The sequence below is a fragment of the Alternaria infectoria genome, assembly GCF_024043175.1.
Source record: "Alternaria infectoria strain BMP 0036 chromosome Unknown scaffold_25, whole genome shotgun sequence".
Taxonomy (NCBI): Eukaryota; Fungi; Ascomycota; class Dothideomycetes; order Pleosporales; family Pleosporaceae; genus Alternaria; species Alternaria infectoria.
In genome coordinates this window covers 1-19,387 of record NW_026250714.1, presented here as the reverse complement: position 1 = coordinate 19,387, position 19,387 = coordinate 1, and the positions used below count along the sequence as shown (strand labels likewise).

Genomic DNA, 19,387 nt, shown 5'->3' with positions numbered 1-19,387 from the left:
GAGGGCATAGTGTGATGTATAGGTGTAACATGAGCGTAGCCTTCAATTGATTATAAGAATCGTCGCCTTACCAATGCCATACGTGAACTTCAACAAGTCTTTTCCAATGGCCTCACTCAATACGGGAAGTGACATGCGATATAGCTACTCAAGACTATGAACCATGCCAACACCCAAGACATTATACTTACAAGATGAACATAGCGAAGAGACTGCAAGACCGCTCAGAAACCTTGGTCATTTTAAGCCACATGAGATTATTCGAGAGTGGGCGAATGATCACGACAGGAACACGGGATCCTGCATGCGATTCGTCATGGCCGAGTGGTTATGGCGCTATGCTCAAGAGATGCCGTTATCGACGGTTTTCTCAGAAGATGCCCGATACGGCATGTGCGAAAGGCGCTAGCTTCAGCCTCATCGCCCAGGTGGAGCTGACATGTAGACCTACATACCTACGCTGTTTTCACTTCACAACTACATTGCGCAGCCCGATATAGTTCGTCATCTTCCGTAAGAGACGATTTCCGCTGCGGCTGTCTCGTACTGAGCTTGTGTCTGTCTTCCAAGCTTTGTCGCACCTGCACGTTGGTGCCTTGACGCTAGCCTTCCACAGGACAGCTGCCTAACTCCTCACAAACATCATCCAATCACGACCAACAAGTATCGTACTACAAACCTTTGGAAGAGATATAAATCATGGCGACAGCGGAAGTTTACCAGCAACCGGCTTCCTCTCCTATTCATACGACGCCATCACGTCGTCAAATGTCTCCAGCTGCTGCGATGTCAAGCACACCAACAACACCAACACCATCTAATCGTGCCAGCCAGACGACCTTTACTCCGGTGCAACTCGAAGCGCGAGCAATTCTCACGCACCTCCTGACACGCCTATCCCAGCCCCCAGTCTCCTCCCCAGACAACGGCAATCCTCACCCTTACCATAAGTACATACCCTGGATCTCGCACCACAGCATCCCCACCCTCACTTCGTCTATCTTCTCTTTTGTCCGTCCCCAACTATGGCATCTCCTCTCCTCTCGCCTCTCTCTCGACGCCCTAAAGCATCTCGGCGGGGATCTGCGTCATGAAGGCCGCGCCATCTACCTCAACGGCATCTTAGGTGTCGACAAAAGATTGAGGATTTATGTCGGCCAGAGTAGCAATCTGCGCATGAGAGTGGCTCAGCACCTGAACTTCAGGTATAGGAGAGATCATCCGAGTCTACATTACTATGCGTTGGAGTGGAGTATCTATAACGTTTTTGGTGTACTAGCTGTGCTTCCTTCGGGCGGATATGGCAATGCAGTACCGGGGATGGATCACCCAGAACTGGCGATGAATGTGCTGGAGATGTGGATGTGTCTTGTGTTCCGGTCGCTGCCAGAAGACACCCTGAAAGAGTGGCTACCAGATGATGTGCTTGTCGACAAGAAGAAGTTGACGGCGAAAGAGGGTGTTGTAGGTGGCCTCAACGTAGCAAGTCCGCTGGATCAGGGTGTGGAAATGAAAGAGAGGGAATTTGTGGATTTGAGTGAAGAGGACGATCCCGTGATACGGGACTATCTGCAGGAGATGCAGAGGAAGAAGGGTGATGGACTGGTTGGGGAACATGTGAAGGAAAGAAAGACGAAAGATGACGAAGTGGACGAGGAAGAACGTGCGCTGAGGAAGAAGATGTACGCCGAGAAAGCCCGGAGGTATCAGCGGAGAGATACGGATATCGTTGTTCCGCAGTGGGTTTTCCTTGGTGCTATGGCGGTGGGCGTGGGAATTATGCTATTGAGGAGTAGTGGGGGACCGCAGGCTAGAGGAAGCTGGAGATGAGGTGAATGGCGCCTTCTTTCCTCGTTTCTCGTCTGAGATGAAAGCAACAAGGTCCACGTCGAGCATGTCAACGTTGGCGAAAGGCCAACTACTAGAGCGCCCCGCAGATCACCGTCACTGAAAGTTCAAGCCCTAACATACACGACCAAAATTACCCGCGAGAAAAGTTTCCAGGTTCGAGCGCGGAAGCCAGCAGAAGCGACCCGTAAGGTTTCGTCCGAATAAGATGCGATCGCTGCGGTAAGCGATATATTTCACCAGAAAGCTGGTTACCACCCAACGCGTCGGAACCGGAGACATCCTGCAAAATTCGATTCCGCAGCGAGCCCTACGTCGATTCGCAGCATTTTCAACATCACAGCTTCTGCCGCGCCGCAGTGGCACACCTACGCTTCTGCAAAACGGCTCAAGACTACTTGTCTGTCTCTTCACCGACGCACGATCTGCTGACGACTATGAGACTTCGAAGCTGTGAGGTGAGCCAAAGGCACGGACTTGTCTTTATTGCGCAACCAGAGCCCGACACCGGGCGGCCGTCCGCTTGGGTGTTGAAAGATCGCACTCGCTTGGGTACTGCGGATCTTCTGAACTATCATCCGCGTCATATCTCCCTTCGATCACCACGCGGTGCGTGCGAAGGTTCTGGTCTACAATTCAGATATTACTTCGCCAGATCTACCTATGATCACCGCAAGGCGTGCGAAGATAGGACGATCCAACCCAGGTATTCGGCATCGTAGGAGTGTACTCCGCTTTCCACGCTGAAGACGGATAGCACAGCACGGATTACATGCTTCCGAACGGCAGGCTGTTGATCAGGCAAGGGTCATGGCAGGGGCGCCCTTGACGATAGAACAAATTCGAGGCCTTCGACTGCAGACCTCAAGTCAGGTGCTTCTCTTCGACCCTGGCATGACGGGAGCTCCGAGATCTAGAGCACAACGTGGGCGCTGGAATTCTCCGGGGAAGACTCAAGACACACAATGCGGGTGAGCTGGTACAGGGTAAAATAAGCTTCGGTCCGTTTCTTAGCGTGGCTTTATCCCCAGATTGAAGGGAAACATTCAGACCGCGCCAGGCGAAGCGATGCCGCTAGTACTATTCCGTGCCAACAGGCTCGAAAGGTTCAAGATCCAATCGCAACATCATAGGTCAGATTCCAGGGTTGTCAGGCTTCTCCGTTGATCATGGCCACATAGAGCGTTCTAGATAGGCGTCCTTCCCCAGGATCGGATTAGACTATGCCTTTCCAGGCCACAAGCAATGCCTCTAGGCTTACCAGGTCGAGCATTCTCAGGCTTACTTACTCACGGGGACTTGGAACCCGACATCGCCTAGAGGCTCTGCAGACATGCTTCCAGATCCAGCGAGAGCAGGTTATCTCCAGAGCTAGAGGCTCATCGGAGGCTGGCTGAACAATCCTTCACCGTCGTCCTACAACTCTGGTCTTCCTGTTTCTGGCCACGAAAAAACCTTTGTGGCTTGAAGTTCTAACTCGACGAGGAAGAAGATGAGAAAAGGTGGCTGTCGAGATCGTGCAGCTAGAGTTCAGCTCCTCATTTTTGCACTGCAACATACCGATAGCGTCGCTTCCACCGACCTCTAGGTGCCCAAGGGACTGAGTTCTAGAGCGACGCGAGAGGGCGAGGAGAGAGCAATCTTGTCGTACAAGATGTATATAAGACGCTGTCGGGCAGCGTCTTGTTGTTTTCACCGGAGCACATTCTGCAGCATCTCCTCCATTGATTGAGCCTCCAACATTTGTACACTTTCACCATGCGCTTCAACAACGTAGCTGGACTTGCCCTGGGCCTCGCCATTCCCACTGGCGCCCTGTCCGTCCCTCGAAATGCAGCTCCTGAGCCTGCTGGCAAGATTGTTGCGCAGTTGTTCTGCGACATTGTCGGTGGTCTTGTCACTGTTGCGAAGCAGCAGCCCCAAGCCACGAGCTTCTGTTCGTCTTACCTCAAGATCCCTGTAGTCACAAAGACTTCTACGGTGACTTCCTTCACTGCGTAAGCTGACACCACGTCCATCTCCACTGGCATGATCTTTCGCTTACAACACACAGTACCATTACGGCAACTGCAACGATCACTTCGGGATCGACCACGACTACCGATGCAACCAACACAATTACGGCAACTGATACTGCCACCGCAACGGCGTCTGCCACGATCACCGAGACGACGACAACAACCGAAACCATCAACACAGTCGCATACTCTTCAATCACTGCATGCGCATCCCCAGGAGCTGTACAGAAGCGGGGCGCTTATGTTCCCCCAAAGAAGCCCTCATGCTTCAACAACTACATCGAAGGCCAAGCTCTCTCTTCAGCATGCAAATGTCTGGCGGTGCCTACCTCTAGCACGACTACCACGACAACTTTGAGCCTTCCCACCACCATCACAACTTCAGTCACAGTAAGTCTCTGCCAATCCTACCAACCCACAGAATCCGTTGCTAACCAACTCCTCCTCCAACAGGTACCCCTGACTATCCTCGCAACCGCAACCAACACCGACACCGCGACCGTCACAAACACCATCACCAACACCGCGACCGAGACCTCCACAGTCACCGAGCGCACAACCATCATCACAGGCACCCAACAAGTCATCGCAATCCCCACCTTCACCGTCTACGCCATCGGCGGCGACAACAGCGGAAACCCCATCGCGGACGCCAGTCGCAACGTCCCCAACACAGTCGGCAACTCACGCGGACTGAGCCCCGTCCTCCAATTCACCACCGTCGACAACAACAAGCTGCAGGTCCTGAACGGGCCGTACGCCGGCTCCATCGGCAAGACGAATCCTAATGTAGGCGCGAGCGAAGCGTACGTCCTGTTTGGACGAAACGATGCTGGGCTGCAGGAAACGGTTTGCCAGGTTACGTACAATGCGGCTGATGGAACGTGTCCGCTGTCTTGTGTGGCTGCGAGGGGAACGACGAGTTACGACTGTGGTGTTTATTGGAGGATTGCTGGGGATGCTGATGTGGGTGGCTGCTACAAGTTCACTCCTTATGCCGTTGGTGGGCCCTAGATACGGAACACAGTAGTTAGTACTTGATGATTGGAGTGCGAAAGGAACGCTTGTCGGGTTTAATAGTAATGGTACTATTACATAATATACAAATCTACACACAAAACCTCTCTTCAATCGCCACAGCAATTTTTAAGCGAAAGAACGCTCCTCTGTTATACGACAGCGAAGCCAACAAGCGAGGTCAGGAATCAATCAAAGCCAAAGCTTACAACCACCCCCGTAAAGAAAGCTAAAAACAACATACTAAAAGGCAGAACCAGCTGACACAAGTATATACAAAACGCAAACCATCTTCACAAATACCCAGTCTCCAAACTAGATAGCAGTGCGCTGATTACGATGCGAGTAATCACCGCGTTTAGCAATGGCTCCGTTTTCACACTTTGTGCCGTCAGCCACGGGGATCATGATGACCTTGCCGTGGTCGCAGAGACCGAACTTCGTACCGTCGGACGAGCAAACGACAGCGCCGTCGGGGGAGCAGGCTTCTTTGTCTGAACCTGGGTTTGTGGGTGCGGGTGAGGCGGGTGCGCCGGATGGTGTCGGTCTTAGAGGCGCGACGGGTGATGCTGCTGGAGACTGGCCGGTTGGTTGGGGCGCTGGAGCTGCGGCGGGGGCCGTGCCCGTGCCGGCTGCTGGACCGGGTGGGAAGATGCCGTCTGTCGCGGTCGGTGAAGATGGCATTGGCGCTGTGACAGTGACGAGTGTACGGAGGGTGGACTCGGCAGGCTTGGGCTTGGGTGAGCAGGCGGACTTGGTGCCAGATGGGGCCGCTGGTGGAGCGGGAGGGGGGCTTACTGGAGCTGGGCTCGCGGCAGATGGAGGCGTAGCAGCAGGTTGGTAGGCTCCTGAATCTGGGGAAGGACTAGCAGCTGGAGGACTGGCGACTGGAGCGCCAGAGTCTGCATTGCCGCTGCCACCACCACCAGCATCACCGCCGGTGCTGGGTTGCGAAGTTGCGCCTGTGCACAGATCCACGAAAGGGCCTTTGCCAACAGACTTCACATACTTTCCTGGATTCTGGAACGTGAAATCACTGCTTTCTTTTGTCGTACCGCAAGATTGCGGGACTGGGATATTTGCGACTGCCATATCGGGGAGAGCATCGAATGCGGTTGTGTCGTCGGCACCGCCAGAAATCGTAACCGGCGCACAGTTCATGTACATTTCGCGGTTTCCGATCTTGTTGAACCACGTCCAAGCTGTTGTCATGACGCCGTTGGGAAGCTCTGGGGGGATATCGAACTTGAAGGTATTGTCGAGGCTGGGACCGAACTCGTCCAGGTTGGCTTCTGCAGAGACAGGGCAGCCACCCTCAATGGAGTAGATGACTTTCCACACGGAGTCCTTTGTAGGCTCCTTGTCGGTGGTGACGCTGATCTGGCATGAGCCTCCACCATGGACAGCCGTACCTGTGAATGCAAGAGTCTGGGATGAACCGACTTTCCATTCGTTCATAGTGTTCACCGTATATGGTACGGCCTTGCACGGGAAGTCGGAACCGCTAGCGTCGAGAGGTGAATTGTTGGGATTGCCGTATGGCACGGGACTCTTGAGAATCATGTGTGCGTTTGCAGAGAGCGGCGCCATGGCTAGCATGGCCGCCGCGGCGTAAAGAGTCGACTTGAAAGACATAGTGTTTCCTAGACCAGCTGAGGGTTGTACCGTATAAGTCGGAATGTTGGTTCGGATGTCTGAAATCGAGAGATGTCTTGTCAAAGACTTGTCGCAAGTAGTTCTTGGAAGAGTAAAATGAAGGTCTCGTAGAGTTGCGTAGTTGGTATGAATGTCGTGCTCGTATTTGCGATGAGTTGTGTAGGAAGAATAACGAGAGTCTTTAGTAGGCGCGATGGTAAGGACCGTGAGGGCGTTGTAGAGTCATAACACAACAGCCTTAGTAATACGTAATGTACAATAGCTTCACAATGAGACAAAGCTTGGGGATTATATACTTGATGCTGGGAGGTGAAGGTGAGTATTCAACGTCTCCCGGCGAATTAGCGCGCGCCATCGTTGCGCCAGCGCTGTGACCGTGAGTTCTTGATGAGGACTGCAGATGCCTGAACAGGTACAAGAACCCGCGAAAGGCCCACCGAAGACATGTACTTCTTACCTTTCTTGTTTCATTAAGTGTGTTTGATTGGGTGTCCAGTCATGATACACCCTAGATCCGTAGAGATATAGCTGGGATGCACAGCGGCAAGAAATATCCTGGTGGAGACAGTTAAGCGCCACTAGTTACCCAGGCGGAATGAAGGCATAAACGCGTTTCAGATTTTCCAACTCTTGCCATCCATACTCCGCTCCCAGGGAGCAAGCAGAGAGCGCGTGTGACTGAAAGACTTTGGGCACGTGGGAATGGTGATCTGATGAATGTGGATGAATTGAGAGTGTTTTTGGGTCACAGCGCGCTGTGCTGCAACATAACGTTCATAATGCGCAGTGATTGGTACATCGATGGCGTGTTCTGGTGCATCAAGGGTATTGTCATACATCGTGAAGTGAGCACCTGGGCAGGTGAGGTGAAGGGCAGACATTGGAAAGAGCCCCCAGCCTTGAGAACCCTGGGACGCTTGCGGACTAGCAGGTCTTGGCAACGTTAGCTGGAACGCAACCGCGAAAGCATCCGTCACCAGCCAGGGACGCGCAAAAGCAGTCGCAATTCGAACGGATTTCCCTATCGGTCACAGTGCAGGGGTAATCGCGAATCGACCAGCCTTCTGACGGACCCCGTGACCCATTCGCCGCATTCGGAGGCCCCATCGACATCGCGACGCGTTTAGTGTTCGCGAGCTCTGCTGAGCTTCCTCACATCTCCTACACGACCATCGACCGTGTCAACAGCCATGTTTACGAGTACGGGAAAGACGGCGCCGCCCCAGGCCTTCATGTCGAGTTATGCGCCGCGACTGCGAAGCCACGGAAATTCGCTGATATCGCCCATTGTTCCGCCTTCGAATACCCTCCCTGCGCCGCGCGTGACAAAACGCGGAACTGCCGTTCTCAGCTACGCGGAGGATGCCTACGATGATGACGATTTCGAGGACAGCGATCGGCCGCGACGTGCGACAGGCCTGCGAAGCGTACAGAAGATCGACCCCAACAGCGCAGACCACACGGCGCAAATAGCAGCACTGGGCGAGGAGCTCACTGCGCCAGTCGACATACAGGGAATCTGGCGAGACTGGATGGGCAGGCCGAAGCGTACACTGTATGTGGCATGGTGGCAGGATTGAGCCATGGGACACATCTCGCAATAGAAGGCTAACATAGTGCAGCACCGAGAAGCAAGTCCAGACGCAGTCAGTCTTGCCTGTCACGTTGATTCCGATTCGAATAGACATGGACATTCAGGCTTTCCGGCCTGAGGCACCTCTCCCAACGCCCTCCAACGCGCGAGAGTTCGGTATCAACGAGAACCTGCCCGCCTACAAACAACCCGACGTCACTCCCGCATACAGACTCAAGGACTCGTTCCTTTGGAACTTGCACGAGGCCTTAACGACACCCGATCAATTTGCGAAGCAGTTCGTCGATGAATTAGATTTGCCAAACGACCGAAAGCCCCTCATAATCTCCCAAGTCGCAAATCAGATTCGGCAGCAGTTGGAGGAATATGCCGGTGTTGCGCTACACCCTCTATTCCACTCTGCAAACTCGCCCGCTGTCCAAGGAACAAACGGCAAGACCGCACTGCCTGCGTCGTCCCGCGATGGCACCTCAACACCACAAGTACCAGCCACGAACGGCGCGTCGACCCCTATGACCAACGGCGTATCGCATACCAACGGCGCACAGACGCCAGCGGGCATTCCAAATGGTATCAGCGCAACTGCGACCGCAATGCCGTCTGAGGAGCTTCACAATCCAGACGATACCTACCGCTGCATCGTCACGCTCAACATCAACCTCATGAACCGATTGTACACCGACAAGTTCGAGTGGTCGCTATTACATCCACCAGGTTTCGCCGAGATGTTTGCTAAGACGACGTGCGCGGATCTGGGGCTATCGGGAGAATGGGTGAACGCCATGACACATAGCATCTACGAAGCAGTCCTGCGACTTAAGAAGGAAGCCTGCGAGAATGGCGGTTTAGTGGGCGACGGCGAGATCGACAACGATGCAGTAGAGCCTACTATTGGTGCAGGTTGGAGATACGACCAAGAGCATCTCTGTGACGAATGGGAACCGAAGGTGGAAATCCTATCACCTGAAGAAATCGAGAAGCGCGAGGGGGACCGTGAAAGGCAGATCCGAAGACTACGCAGAGAGACAGCGCGCTTTTCCTCGACCGCAAACATGACGGGCCAACCCGCCAACGAATTCTTCAACAACATCGAAGGACAAGAGAACATGGGCCGCGGCGAGCGCAGCAAAAAGAAGAGACGATTCAGGAGTTTGAGCCCAGTTGGAAGAGGCACGCCAAGCGCCGAAGGAGGATCCGGCTATGGCGGGCAGGGTGGAGGGCTCCAAGAAGGGTATGTGACAATACTGGCATTGTGCATTGTGATATTGGAACTAACAACCACCACAGGGAGCGACAAACATGGAGATGCGCACACTGCTGGGTCTGGGGAACTGCCGTCTGGGCTGTCCGCGACGGTCCAAAAGGCCCACGCACTCTCTGCAACAACTGTGGCTACCTCTACGAACGAGACAAGAAGTTGCCGCCTTGGTCGGAAAACCTCTTCTATCACGAACGGCCACAACATGAAGTCCAACAGTACCGACCACAGCGGTGATAGACTTGCAGTTGTCTGTGAAGGGGTTTACTTCATCGGTGTTAGGGGTTCAGCCTGGATCGCAGTTATCCATCCGAACGGCATTTCTTTTCCGTTCCTGGACACTGCCGGTGGGTGTTTGATGTTCTATCGCATTTCATGGAGCGTGGCGTCTTGGGCTCGACATCGTGTTCATCACGACAGCAGGGCTTGTAAAACAACGTAACTTTCTTGTCCTTTACGGGATTGCAGCATAGTGTGTTGCCTAATTGGCTGGGTTCAACTTCCGTCGTCTAGGTCCATTTGGAGGACTTTTGCCATTTTGAAGGACCAGTGCCATGGTTTTGGTTTGCACGCACGCACCGGCACATGTCTGCCTTGCAGACACGGGTACGGGTACGGCAGCGGACTCTCCAACAAACTGGCACTGGCTCAGCCATCGAAGATGCGGCACAGCTCCGGCTTTTCCCATTCCCAGTCCCCCCATATCCCCTGCCTGTACACACACAAGGAATCGTACGATCGACAGAGGACAGATAGTGTATAACCTACTAGCTGGCAGTGCATATGCATTCCTATTGTTCCTTCCTTCCTTTTCTTGGCGCCTTATTGTGTGTTGCCTTGGCCACGCGTCCTTTTCGTATCGCATTCAGCCTATCATGACTCTTCGCGTCGATGTGGAGACTGGTATTGAGGTTGAGCGCAGAAGAGCGCCGGATTTGGGCACGTTGCGTGGCGCTGATGGCGGTGGGAGTGCGCGTGGGTGGCGTGTCAAAGCATCGTGGCTTCGTATTGAGAAGAATGCAGCGATGTGGCTTTTTTTCGGAGGAGTTCGCAAGCCGTAGTGTTAAGCTTTTGTATGAATACGACTTTGGACATCAGGTTTGCAAGACTCTGTTTTTAGTTCAAGATGCAAAAGTTGTCAGTTGTACTAGGACAGAATTTTAGCCTCACATTCGTATCACAAAACCGCGAAGGAACTTGTTCATGTGTGGCACCACTCCAACCCCCATCCTATTGTCCCATCCCATCTTCCTATTGTGCACCCAAAGCGTCACAACCACCGTCCACGTACTTAGTCATCCACCCATCTGCATCAACGATCATCATGACTCCTAGACATACCAACGCATGAGCCAACACACATGTCTCATTACACGTACATCAACGCTTCTCGTACCCTAGCTCCGCACCTCACGTGCTGAATGTACCTAGGTAGGTATCCATGGCTGGCGTGTTCAATAGAAACACAATAGCAAGCGAAATGGTGCAGGACCGCTCACCACCCAACCACCGCGCAGATGGCTACCTAGGTACTTTGATCAAGGAAGAAACGACCAGCATACATTTTACCCGGTTTCGTACGATGTTGCACAAATGGTGCAGGTGGGAACGTGACGATGGCCAGGGAAGTTGCAGAGAAGGAACGTGATAGATGGATTCTTGTGTTACACAGGTAGGTAGCTGGCAACCAATCAAGTCACTATCCTCGAAGTAGTGACATAGTAGTTGGTAGATCACGATCCTCATCCTTATTGTCATTCCAGCTACGGCAAGGCTGTACACGCGCGCTTAGCCACCTTGGGTTTACTCATATTCATCACCATCCACACACCTTGTACGTTGCCTCGCACACATTCGCTAACCCCAGACCTAAATAAAATCCTCCCATCCTTCAAACCCGCGGCCCATGATACCGTCATCGAGATCAACCAGTCGTTCTTTCCCACGTCCGAAACTAGACTAGCCCTCCGTTTATTGAACACAATAGCATGATAGCAACAATGGATCCATCCCGGAAAGGCTCGGTACGCAAACTTGATTGCCGGTAACGGGTCTAGACTAGACTACTGCTAGCTATTATGCAGAAGTATGTGGCGCATACCAGGTATGTTTGTGTTGTCGCGCGTCCCTTCCTATTGTGCTAGGTATTGTGTTGGGTGTTTCAGGTGTGGGGGTGCAGGTGTGAATAAGGCGGAAGGCGGGCGGACGCGGGAGGATTGGGGCGTCCACTGCAGCGGGTGGGTGGGTATATATAGGTTGCTTGGTGGCATGCTTCGGGGAATGAGGTTTGTGAATGTGCGTGTATTCGAGGTTTATATGTGAGTTGTTCTTGGAGTATTTAATGATGGATGGGTTTTGCTGACTTTGGATATAGTTATTGTGCGAACGACGAGAGGATACCAATACCGAGTAGCAAACTGCATCGACGGTATTACTGCATCGTCATATCACGATCATATACCAGTTTATTGCATCTTCCTATCCATCTTCGTGGTCGCGCGACATCTATCGGCAAAGCGTTTAACCATCGACATTTGCCAGTACGGTTACCGAACTCGCATGACCGCCGCCTAACCCATCACACCAACATCACGCCACAACCTCACGATCACGATACCCACAGACAGTGTCTTCCAAGCCACGAGAAGTGATTTCTTGGCCAAAAGAAACATCCATTGATATATGCCATGGACCCATTCCGCACCAACAACGCAGCAGTATCCAACGCAAAAGCCACCACATTCCACACCACCCCATTATCCACACCGTTCAACACACTTCCTGCACACTCCTCATCATACCAATCATACCAAGACGACATTCCAGCACCCCCACCCTACCACACCGTCGTCGACCCCACCCTCCCCATCCCCAACATGACAAACCCGTACGACCCCCAAGAAGAAGACTGCGACACGCAAGAAACGCCAGACGACACACCCGAAATCACAATCAACGCCGCGACCCAGATCCGGGGCCACGGGAACATCATCTCCATTGCACAAATGGATAGTGTGAGGATAGCGAATCTTATTGCTACTGTACTTAGTGGTGAGGCTATTGAGACGGGGAAGATGGGGGAGGAGGAGGATGCGGCTGGCAGGCCGATTACACCAGAGAGTCCGACGACGGCGACGGCACGGGGGGAGTGTACGTCTACGACGCAGGTCAGAGGCGTGAAGCGGTACTCCAACATCAATATCACGGTCAACTGCGGCGCGACTATCATCGGTGATAGGAATATCGTGGGACCGGGACTGGGCGATATCGCGAGGCAGATGCAGATGGCGCAGAGGAATCAGGCGGCGCTGTTGGCTCAGCAACGGATGCAGCAACAGCAACAAGCTGCGGCGGCGGCGGTGGGAGGTCAATTACCAAGGATACCGTCGCCGAACGGAGTTATGTTTCCGATGAAGCCTGCGACGCCTCCGATGAGTCGCAGTTCTAGTTTGAATAGCGAGGTGGGAGGTGGGGGGAGGAAGAGGAAGTGTGAGGATGGTGGGGAGGGGGCTGCTGCGAAGAGGCGTAGTTGAGGCACGGATGTCTAGGTGCTCTTCGGATGGCCATCATGGGATTTCTCTCCTCTTTCATCTTCGCAGTCGAGGATATGGTTCGGTCGAGCCAAGTCTGCTGAGATATGGTTGGCATTCTTGGTGCCTCACGAATAACGAGTTATGAGTAGAAAGGCCTTCATGGCTTTGTAGGATAATGTTGGATATACACGATGGAGCTATAATAATGTCAACGTCCGAGTCATATCTTTTGGTCGCTACCATTCCTCTTTGTTATTCCTGACTGTAGTTGAGTACTGCAAGGCGATACCAAGCCTTTCACATGTCACTCGTGGATGCAGCCACAAGTGCATCGCTCCTGCTGCGCTAAGCAGGCGAGCGCAAGTACTAGATAAAGTAAGGGCGTGGCACAGAGAGTAGATGCAGCTGTGTGCGAGGGCGCAATATCAGCGAGATGCCAATGACGCAGCGGCAGATGATGAATAGCGTGTGAGTGGCTTGTGAATGGCTTGGTGTTCAGCCGCCTAAAACGTTAGAGGCCGCCGTCGGGGGTGTCGGGACTCGGAGTTAGCCCTCCGCGCGCGAGGTGCTTGATGCTTCGTGTCCTTTACGAGTTGTTCGTGGGCGCGCAGGAAGCTATTGAGATGCGATGGCAAGACGGGCGTGTGAGATGCGGCATAGAAGAACAAGAAGAAGATTAATAGAAGTCACTCGGCGTATATCAGAAATATCATCATCGCCTTGCTGTGACGCACTCACCCGCTGCAGCGCCTCCGTCGACCCCTGCTTAGTGGCATCCCGAACGGGGGAGCACTCCTAAGCTCACTACCACATGGAGCGCCTTCACTCTGCCACCTCCAGCAATTCCCCGTCTCCCGCCCTACATTGTTAGCCTCGACGCCGAGTCGATGTGAATGTGTAGCACGTGAATCAATACATCTCCCAAACTGCGCCGCCCGTGTCAAGTGGGCGATTCGGCGGTTGCACTCGACGGTTGAGTAGCTCCCGAAGCGGATCAAGACCTACCTGGCCTCTTCTCGCAACGCCATCGAAACCGTTGAGCAGAGCAGCCGGTGCGACGCGTCAATTTCACACGTTACGACGCCCGGGCTAAGACAAAATCAATTACCTGTAAGCCCCTTTTCCCTCTCCCTATACTCCGTCATCCTACTGCCCTGGCCCTCTGCTCCCTCACCCGCCTGCCACTTCCACCCCAACCCATTGCCCCATCGTACCGTGTTGACATTGGACGTCTTGCAGTAGCCACCACCGCACCCTCGAAGCGTTGCATACCACACGTCTTGCATCATGGAGCCGTGGATGAGCTGGGTCGTGTTCCTGGCCATTGGAGGCGCCGCCTACTGGTACTACATGCACCAGGGCAACACGGCGGATACCCGAGGACGCTCGACCACGGGCAAGTCGACGACCAGCTCGCTCAAGGAGGCAGTCAGCTGGGACACCCCAGAGAAGAAGCCCAAGGCACAGAAGGCTGCAAAGCCCAAGGCCCCTCGCAAGTCGGTCAAGACGGCCGTCCAGGATGCCGGCAACAAGGCCGCCGCGACCATCTCGCAGGCCGCCCCCAAGCAGGCTGCCGACGACAGCGCCGTCGAGCCCCCCGCCGCCTACACCAACAAGGCCCCGAGCGGCAAGGACGTCTCCGACATGCTCGGTGAGCGCGCCGCCTCGCCCGCTGTCATGAGCATCAAGCCCTCCGAGAAGCCAGCCAAGTCGGTCAAGGCTCAGACACAAAAGGCCGAGGTCGCGACCGAGTCCAAGAAGCAGCGCCAGAACAGGAAGAAGGTCGAGGAGGCCAAGGCCGCGCGCGAGGAGGAGGAGAAGGCGCGCAAGGCTCTCGAGGAGAAGCAGCGTCGTGTCGCTCGTGAGGCGCGCGGTGAGCCGGCCAAGAACGGTCTCGGACAGAGCAAGCCCCCCGCCTCCAACCCCTGGACCGAGGTGCCTTCTCGCGGCGCCGTCCAGCCTCCCAAGGCCGCTTCGTCTGGTCAGCTTCTCGACACCTTCGAGGCTCCTGCCTCAACCGCTACCAAGACTGCCGCCCCTACCAACGGCGCTGCCAAGACCGCTGCCCCTGTCAGTACCCTACCCTCAGAGGAAGAGCAGATGAGACTTGCTATGGAGGACTCTGCCTGGACCACCGTTCCTAAGGGCGGAAAGCCCAAGCGCAAGACCGTCAACGAGGAGCTTGCTGAAGAGCTCAGCGAAGTCACCACGAAGCCCCAACAGTCCGCCAAGCCAGTTCGGCCAACCGAAGTCATTAAGGAGAACAAGAACCCCAGCTCGCGCTACCAGATCCTTGCCGAGGAGTTCAACCCCAAGACTGGCGACGATGCCGATGACTGGGCTGTCATGTGAAGTGGGTAAACATGACTCAGCCAGCAGCTGGTCTCAGGACCTCGGGTACATTTACGTACCCTGGACGACGATACACCTTTCGATTTCTATCCTATTGAAGACTGTTGGCGCACGTGAGATCTTCAGGCGTTGATCTGACCACCTCCAACTTTCATCACGATAGCATCATATTTGGCATGACGGACGAGCATAGCTCATACGACGGTGGAATTGTCCTTGTAAGCATGGGTATGGCTGGATCATCGGATGGGTTCCTTCCACTGCTTTGCTGTCCAGGCCATGAAAGCATCGGCGTATGGGGTTGCATCTGATCTTATTGCAAAGGCTTCTTGCATTCGCGTCCTGTACTTCAATACCACATTTAAACATCAATCAGTACCCGACGCTGGAATAATGACTGTTGAGGCGCGCAGGTAGAAAAAGTAGTTGTTGAATTGCAACTCCTCATACAAAACCTCCCACACATGTGTCTGCAGTACAGCCGTGCGTTGGTGAAAGCTATAAATACAACCGTGCTCCACCGTGTTGAAAGTGCCCGTGCCAAGTCGTGAATCAGCTAGTCAAGATTGGTCCGGAGGTATTTCGTACCGACTGCTACTCCTGACGCCATAGTCAGAGTCGAGTAGCAGAAATCTGGCCTCTTAGTAGTACTCTAGTAGGTTGCGCGAACCGAGGAACCAGCGCCGCAGCAACCCTGGGAACAGCCCACACTCTGCAATATCGAGTGCATAGAATATATTCACAGCCGTCACGCGCAACTGCCAGCTAGCAATCCCACCCTGCAATTTACTAGCCTGCAACAGAAGAAAGTAGTGAGACTCAACACATCAAAGTAAGGCGCAAAGGGTTAGGCCGCTGACATAATCTGACGTTCCGAAGGTCAATCGCGTGAAGGACACCTGTTCGGAGCAGCGCAACCCAATCACCTCTACACCTGCCGCCGCCCACCCTCTCTTCTTCTCTACTACACCACCAGCCATGGCGCAGATACGCGGCACCGCTGGCTACCATCTGGGCAACCAGAGCCCCTTTGGCAACTCGGGGCGCAACGACAACAGCACGAACGACCCCAGTCCGCTCGACCAACTGCGCGCCCAGACGAGCAAGCTCGAGGACCTGCTGGACACTGTCTTCGACCCCATCAAGCCGTGAGTCTTCAGAAACGGTGCCACGACGCTGCCCGCCTGGAAACCGGCTAATTCGCTCCAGATACCTCCCTGGCATCGGCCGCTTCCTCATCGTCGTTACCTTCCTCGAAGATGCCCTGCGCATTATCACACAATGGACCGACCAGCTCACGTACCTGCACGACTACCGCCACAGTACGTCTCTACCCCTCCTCTCGCAGCAGCGCGTGAACATTGGCTAACACGGTCTCTCTCTGTTTGCAGTCTGGAACGGCGTCACGCACATGTTCCTCATCGTCAACATCGTCCTCATGACCGTCTGTTCCTTCGGCGTCATTTTCCGAAAGTATTCCGAATACAGCGTAGCGGGACTCATGACCGTCGTGGTCCTGCAGGGCATCGGCTACGGCCTCGTCTTCGACCTCAACTTCTTCCTGCGCAACCTGTCCGTCATGGGCGGTCTGCTCATGGTGCTCTCGGACTCGTGGGTGCGCAAGAAGTTTGCGCCCGCCGGCCTTCCCCAGCTCGACGAAAAGGACAAGAAGATGTACTTCCAGCTCGCCGGACGCGTCCTGCTCATCTTCCTCTTTGTGGGATTCGTGTTCCGCGGCGACTGGGGCTTCTGGAGAATCATTGCTAGTCTCTTGGGACTTGTGGCGTGTGTCATGGTGGTTGTGGGCTTCAAGGCAAAGTTCTCGGCTGTTATGCTCGTGCTTATTCTCAGCGTCTTCAACCTCTACGTTAACAATTGGTGGAAACTGCACCCGCATCACCCTCACAAGGACTTTGCCAAGTACGATTTCTTCCAAATCCTGTCCATTGTGTAAGTACCCCATTTCCGCTATCCACAAGCGCATTGCTAATGGTGTTCCAGTGGCGGTCTCCTCTTGCTGGTCAACATGGGCCCCGGCCAATTTTCCGTCGACGAGAAGAAGAAGGTCTACTAGACTCGGACATGTTCACGCATCACGACACGTGTTTCGGCTTTTTTGAACGAAACGGTCGCCTTATATTCGATATATAAACGCATATATGATATTCAATTGGGAAAAAACGAACGTGGTGGGGAAAAGCGAGAGATGATGGCGGTTTGGCAATCCCATTTTCAAGACGAAACCAGAACAGAACAGTCTAGACAGCAATTGGGTGTCAGGCAAAGAATGGATGTTGGGCTTTCAAAAAGCGCCAGGTTTTCCAACCGTCAGCCCTTGCATTGGGATGTTGTCCTTGTACCGGGCATCTGGGAAATGGGGGGCAAACGTTGTGTAGAATTATGGAACGAATCCGGCGTTTGTTTCTTTACTTGCGAGTGATATGATGGCGATTTGGGCTTATGAATCGCACGTTCCAAAGGGGAAGATGCGGGCTTTTCTTCTTTTACGTATATGGCAAATGCATATTCCCCCAATTCCGACTTCGCCTTTTCCATGTAGATATGATCACGGGTTAGGGACCCACCCGCAAAGTCAAAGTGGAGTCAATGTCGGTATCGGTGAACTCCGCGTTCGCGGCATGCCACACACCTGCCATGCGCGGTTTGGTGTAGGCTGGTAGGGTTATCTAGACGCGAGGCGCGCCACTAGTTAGATAATCGTACATGTATCCATACTTACGTACCTTGGTACATTCACAGAACAGCCAAACCAACAAACAACTATTCTACACACAACACTTCTTCCACATCCCTAGCTTTCGACAGATATACAGATAAGATGGCACCGAATAAGATTATCATCGATACGGACCCTGTGAGTTACTTTCCATGTGCGAAAGTGCGGGGTAGAGAAGGCGGTGGGGGATGCGGGAATAGGAAGGGGCGACACCGAACTCGATGATTTGAGAGTGATTGAGAAGATGGGATATGGGGCTGACATAAGAATAATGATTAGGGCGTCGATGATATCCTGGCTATGCTCCTGGCGTTCTCGGCTAAGAGCGAGGAGTTGGATATTCTCATGTTGAGTTTGACGTTTGGGAATGTGGAGGTTAAGAAGTATGTTTGCATTATCCTATCTCCGTTTGCTACTTGTGTTTTCTTCTCGATATGTTTTGTTTGGGTAGTATAGAGGGAGTCGTGTTGGAATTGGGTTCGAGATACACGCTGGATGGATGTTGTGTTCGGGGGAGGAGTGAGGAGAGATGGATTGACTGACGAAATAATAGTTGTCTCCGCAATGTGGTCACGCTGTTCCATTATATTGAGAAAGAGAGGGCGTGGCGGAAGGAGAATGGCAGGCCGGAGGGGTTTGAGACGTTGAGTGCGAGGAAACCTATTGGTGAGTCTAATCGCAGGTGATGATGTAAAAAGGGAGTTGGTGCTAATCTGTGATAGTTGCTGTTGGTGCTGAAGAGCCATTGGCGGAACATATGATGGTCGCGGACTTCTTCCGTAAGTTGAACATACTCAAGATGAATGGAGAAAGCGAGTGGCTGACGTGGTGTAGATGGGATCGATGGGCTGGGAGGTATACATCACAGTGTAAGTTCTTTGTCTTCGGCACGATATAAAAACTTGAGAACTGACCTAATCCAGCACCCACATCTCTCACCAGAAGAGACATGGAAATCGCTCTTCACGCCTCAGCCGAAGAACATGTCGGCTGAAGAAACCAAGGCGCTACAAAAGGTCAAGGAGAAACACTCGCTCTTCACGCCATCGCTGAAGCCCGCGCACGAAGTCATGCTCGACTTGTTGAGGGAGAATGAGCCCGATACGGTTACTATTGTGGCAGTTGGGCCGCTGACCAATCTTGCTATCGCTGCTGCGCAAGATCCCGAGACGTTCTTGAAGGTCAAGGAGGTAGTCGTCATGGGCGGTGCTATCGATGCGCCTGGAAACGTAAGTTCTCATTGTTCTAAACTTATAACCTCACCCTTCGTCGCATCCTTTCCAGCTCTATGCAGCTCCAAAAAGCCACCCACAGCGCCGTCCACCCCCACTCCTCCACCTAATCTACCACCCCCGCACCCTCTCCATCCCCACC

General features: G+C 53.6%; 8 protein-coding genes across 8 annotated transcripts; 7 read left to right on the top strand and 1 right to left on the bottom strand.

Moving 5' to 3' along the window:
- Nucleotides 1-1,320: 1,320 nt before the first annotated feature.
- J4E92_009527 (uncharacterized protein) lies at nucleotides 1,321-1,830 on the top strand (the record flags this gene model as incomplete). Its single annotated transcript, XM_051500873.1, has 1 exon — nucleotides 1,321-1,830. The coding sequence occupies one exon, from the start codon at nucleotides 1,321-1,323 to the stop codon at nucleotides 1,828-1,830; it is 510 nt and encodes a 169-aa protein (XP_051348816.1).
- Nucleotides 1,831-3,606: 1,776 nt separating this feature from the next.
- Nucleotides 3,607-4,880, top strand: J4E92_009526 (uncharacterized protein; the record flags this gene model as incomplete). Its single annotated transcript, XM_051500872.1, has 2 exons — nucleotides 3,607-3,784; nucleotides 4,258-4,880. The coding sequence occupies 2 exons, from the start codon at nucleotides 3,607-3,609 to the stop codon at nucleotides 4,878-4,880; spliced, it is 801 nt and encodes a 266-aa protein (XP_051348815.1).
- A 318-nt stretch (nucleotides 4,881-5,198) lies between these two features.
- Nucleotides 5,199-6,473, bottom strand: J4E92_009525 (uncharacterized protein; the record flags this gene model as incomplete). The annotated part of the gene is made up of 1 exon (XM_051500871.1): nucleotides 5,199-6,473. One exon carries the CDS (start codon nucleotides 6,471-6,473, stop codon nucleotides 5,199-5,201), a length of 1,275 nt encoding a protein of 424 aa, XP_051348814.1.
- A 1,256-nt stretch (nucleotides 6,474-7,729) lies between these two features.
- On the top strand, nucleotides 7,730-9,628 carry J4E92_009524 (uncharacterized protein; the record flags this gene model as incomplete). The annotated part of the gene is made up of 3 exons (XM_051500870.1): nucleotides 7,730-8,094; nucleotides 8,162-9,364; nucleotides 9,421-9,628. The coding sequence occupies 3 exons, from the start codon at nucleotides 7,730-7,732 to the stop codon at nucleotides 9,626-9,628; spliced, it is 1,776 nt and encodes a 591-aa protein (XP_051348813.1).
- Nucleotides 9,629-12,078: 2,450 nt separating this feature from the next.
- Nucleotides 12,079-12,839, top strand: J4E92_009523 (uncharacterized protein; the record flags this gene model as incomplete). The annotated part of the gene is made up of 2 exons (XM_051500869.1): nucleotides 12,079-12,541; nucleotides 12,670-12,839. The coding sequence occupies 2 exons, from the start codon at nucleotides 12,079-12,081 to the stop codon at nucleotides 12,837-12,839; spliced, it is 633 nt and encodes a 210-aa protein (XP_051348812.1).
- A 1,372-nt stretch (nucleotides 12,840-14,211) lies between these two features.
- On the top strand, nucleotides 14,212-15,276 carry J4E92_009522 (uncharacterized protein; the record flags this gene model as incomplete). Its single annotated transcript, XM_051500868.1, has 1 exon — nucleotides 14,212-15,276. One exon carries the CDS (start codon nucleotides 14,212-14,214, stop codon nucleotides 15,274-15,276), a length of 1,065 nt encoding a protein of 354 aa, XP_051348811.1.
- Nucleotides 15,277-16,254: 978 nt separating this feature from the next.
- Nucleotides 16,255-17,350, top strand: J4E92_009521 (uncharacterized protein; the record flags this gene model as incomplete). The annotated part of the gene is made up of 4 exons (XM_051500867.1): nucleotides 16,255-16,424; nucleotides 16,486-16,598; nucleotides 16,668-17,226; nucleotides 17,278-17,350. The coding sequence occupies 4 exons, from the start codon at nucleotides 16,255-16,257 to the stop codon at nucleotides 17,348-17,350; spliced, it is 915 nt and encodes a 304-aa protein (XP_051348810.1).
- A 1,646-nt stretch (nucleotides 17,351-18,996) lies between these two features.
- Nucleotides 18,997-19,242, top strand: J4E92_009520 (uncharacterized protein; the record flags this gene model as incomplete). Its single annotated transcript, XM_051500866.1, has 1 exon — nucleotides 18,997-19,242. A coding segment is annotated over one exon (246 nt), but the record flags the coding sequence as incomplete, so codon positions are not given.
- Nucleotides 19,243-19,387: the final 145 nt, after the last annotated feature.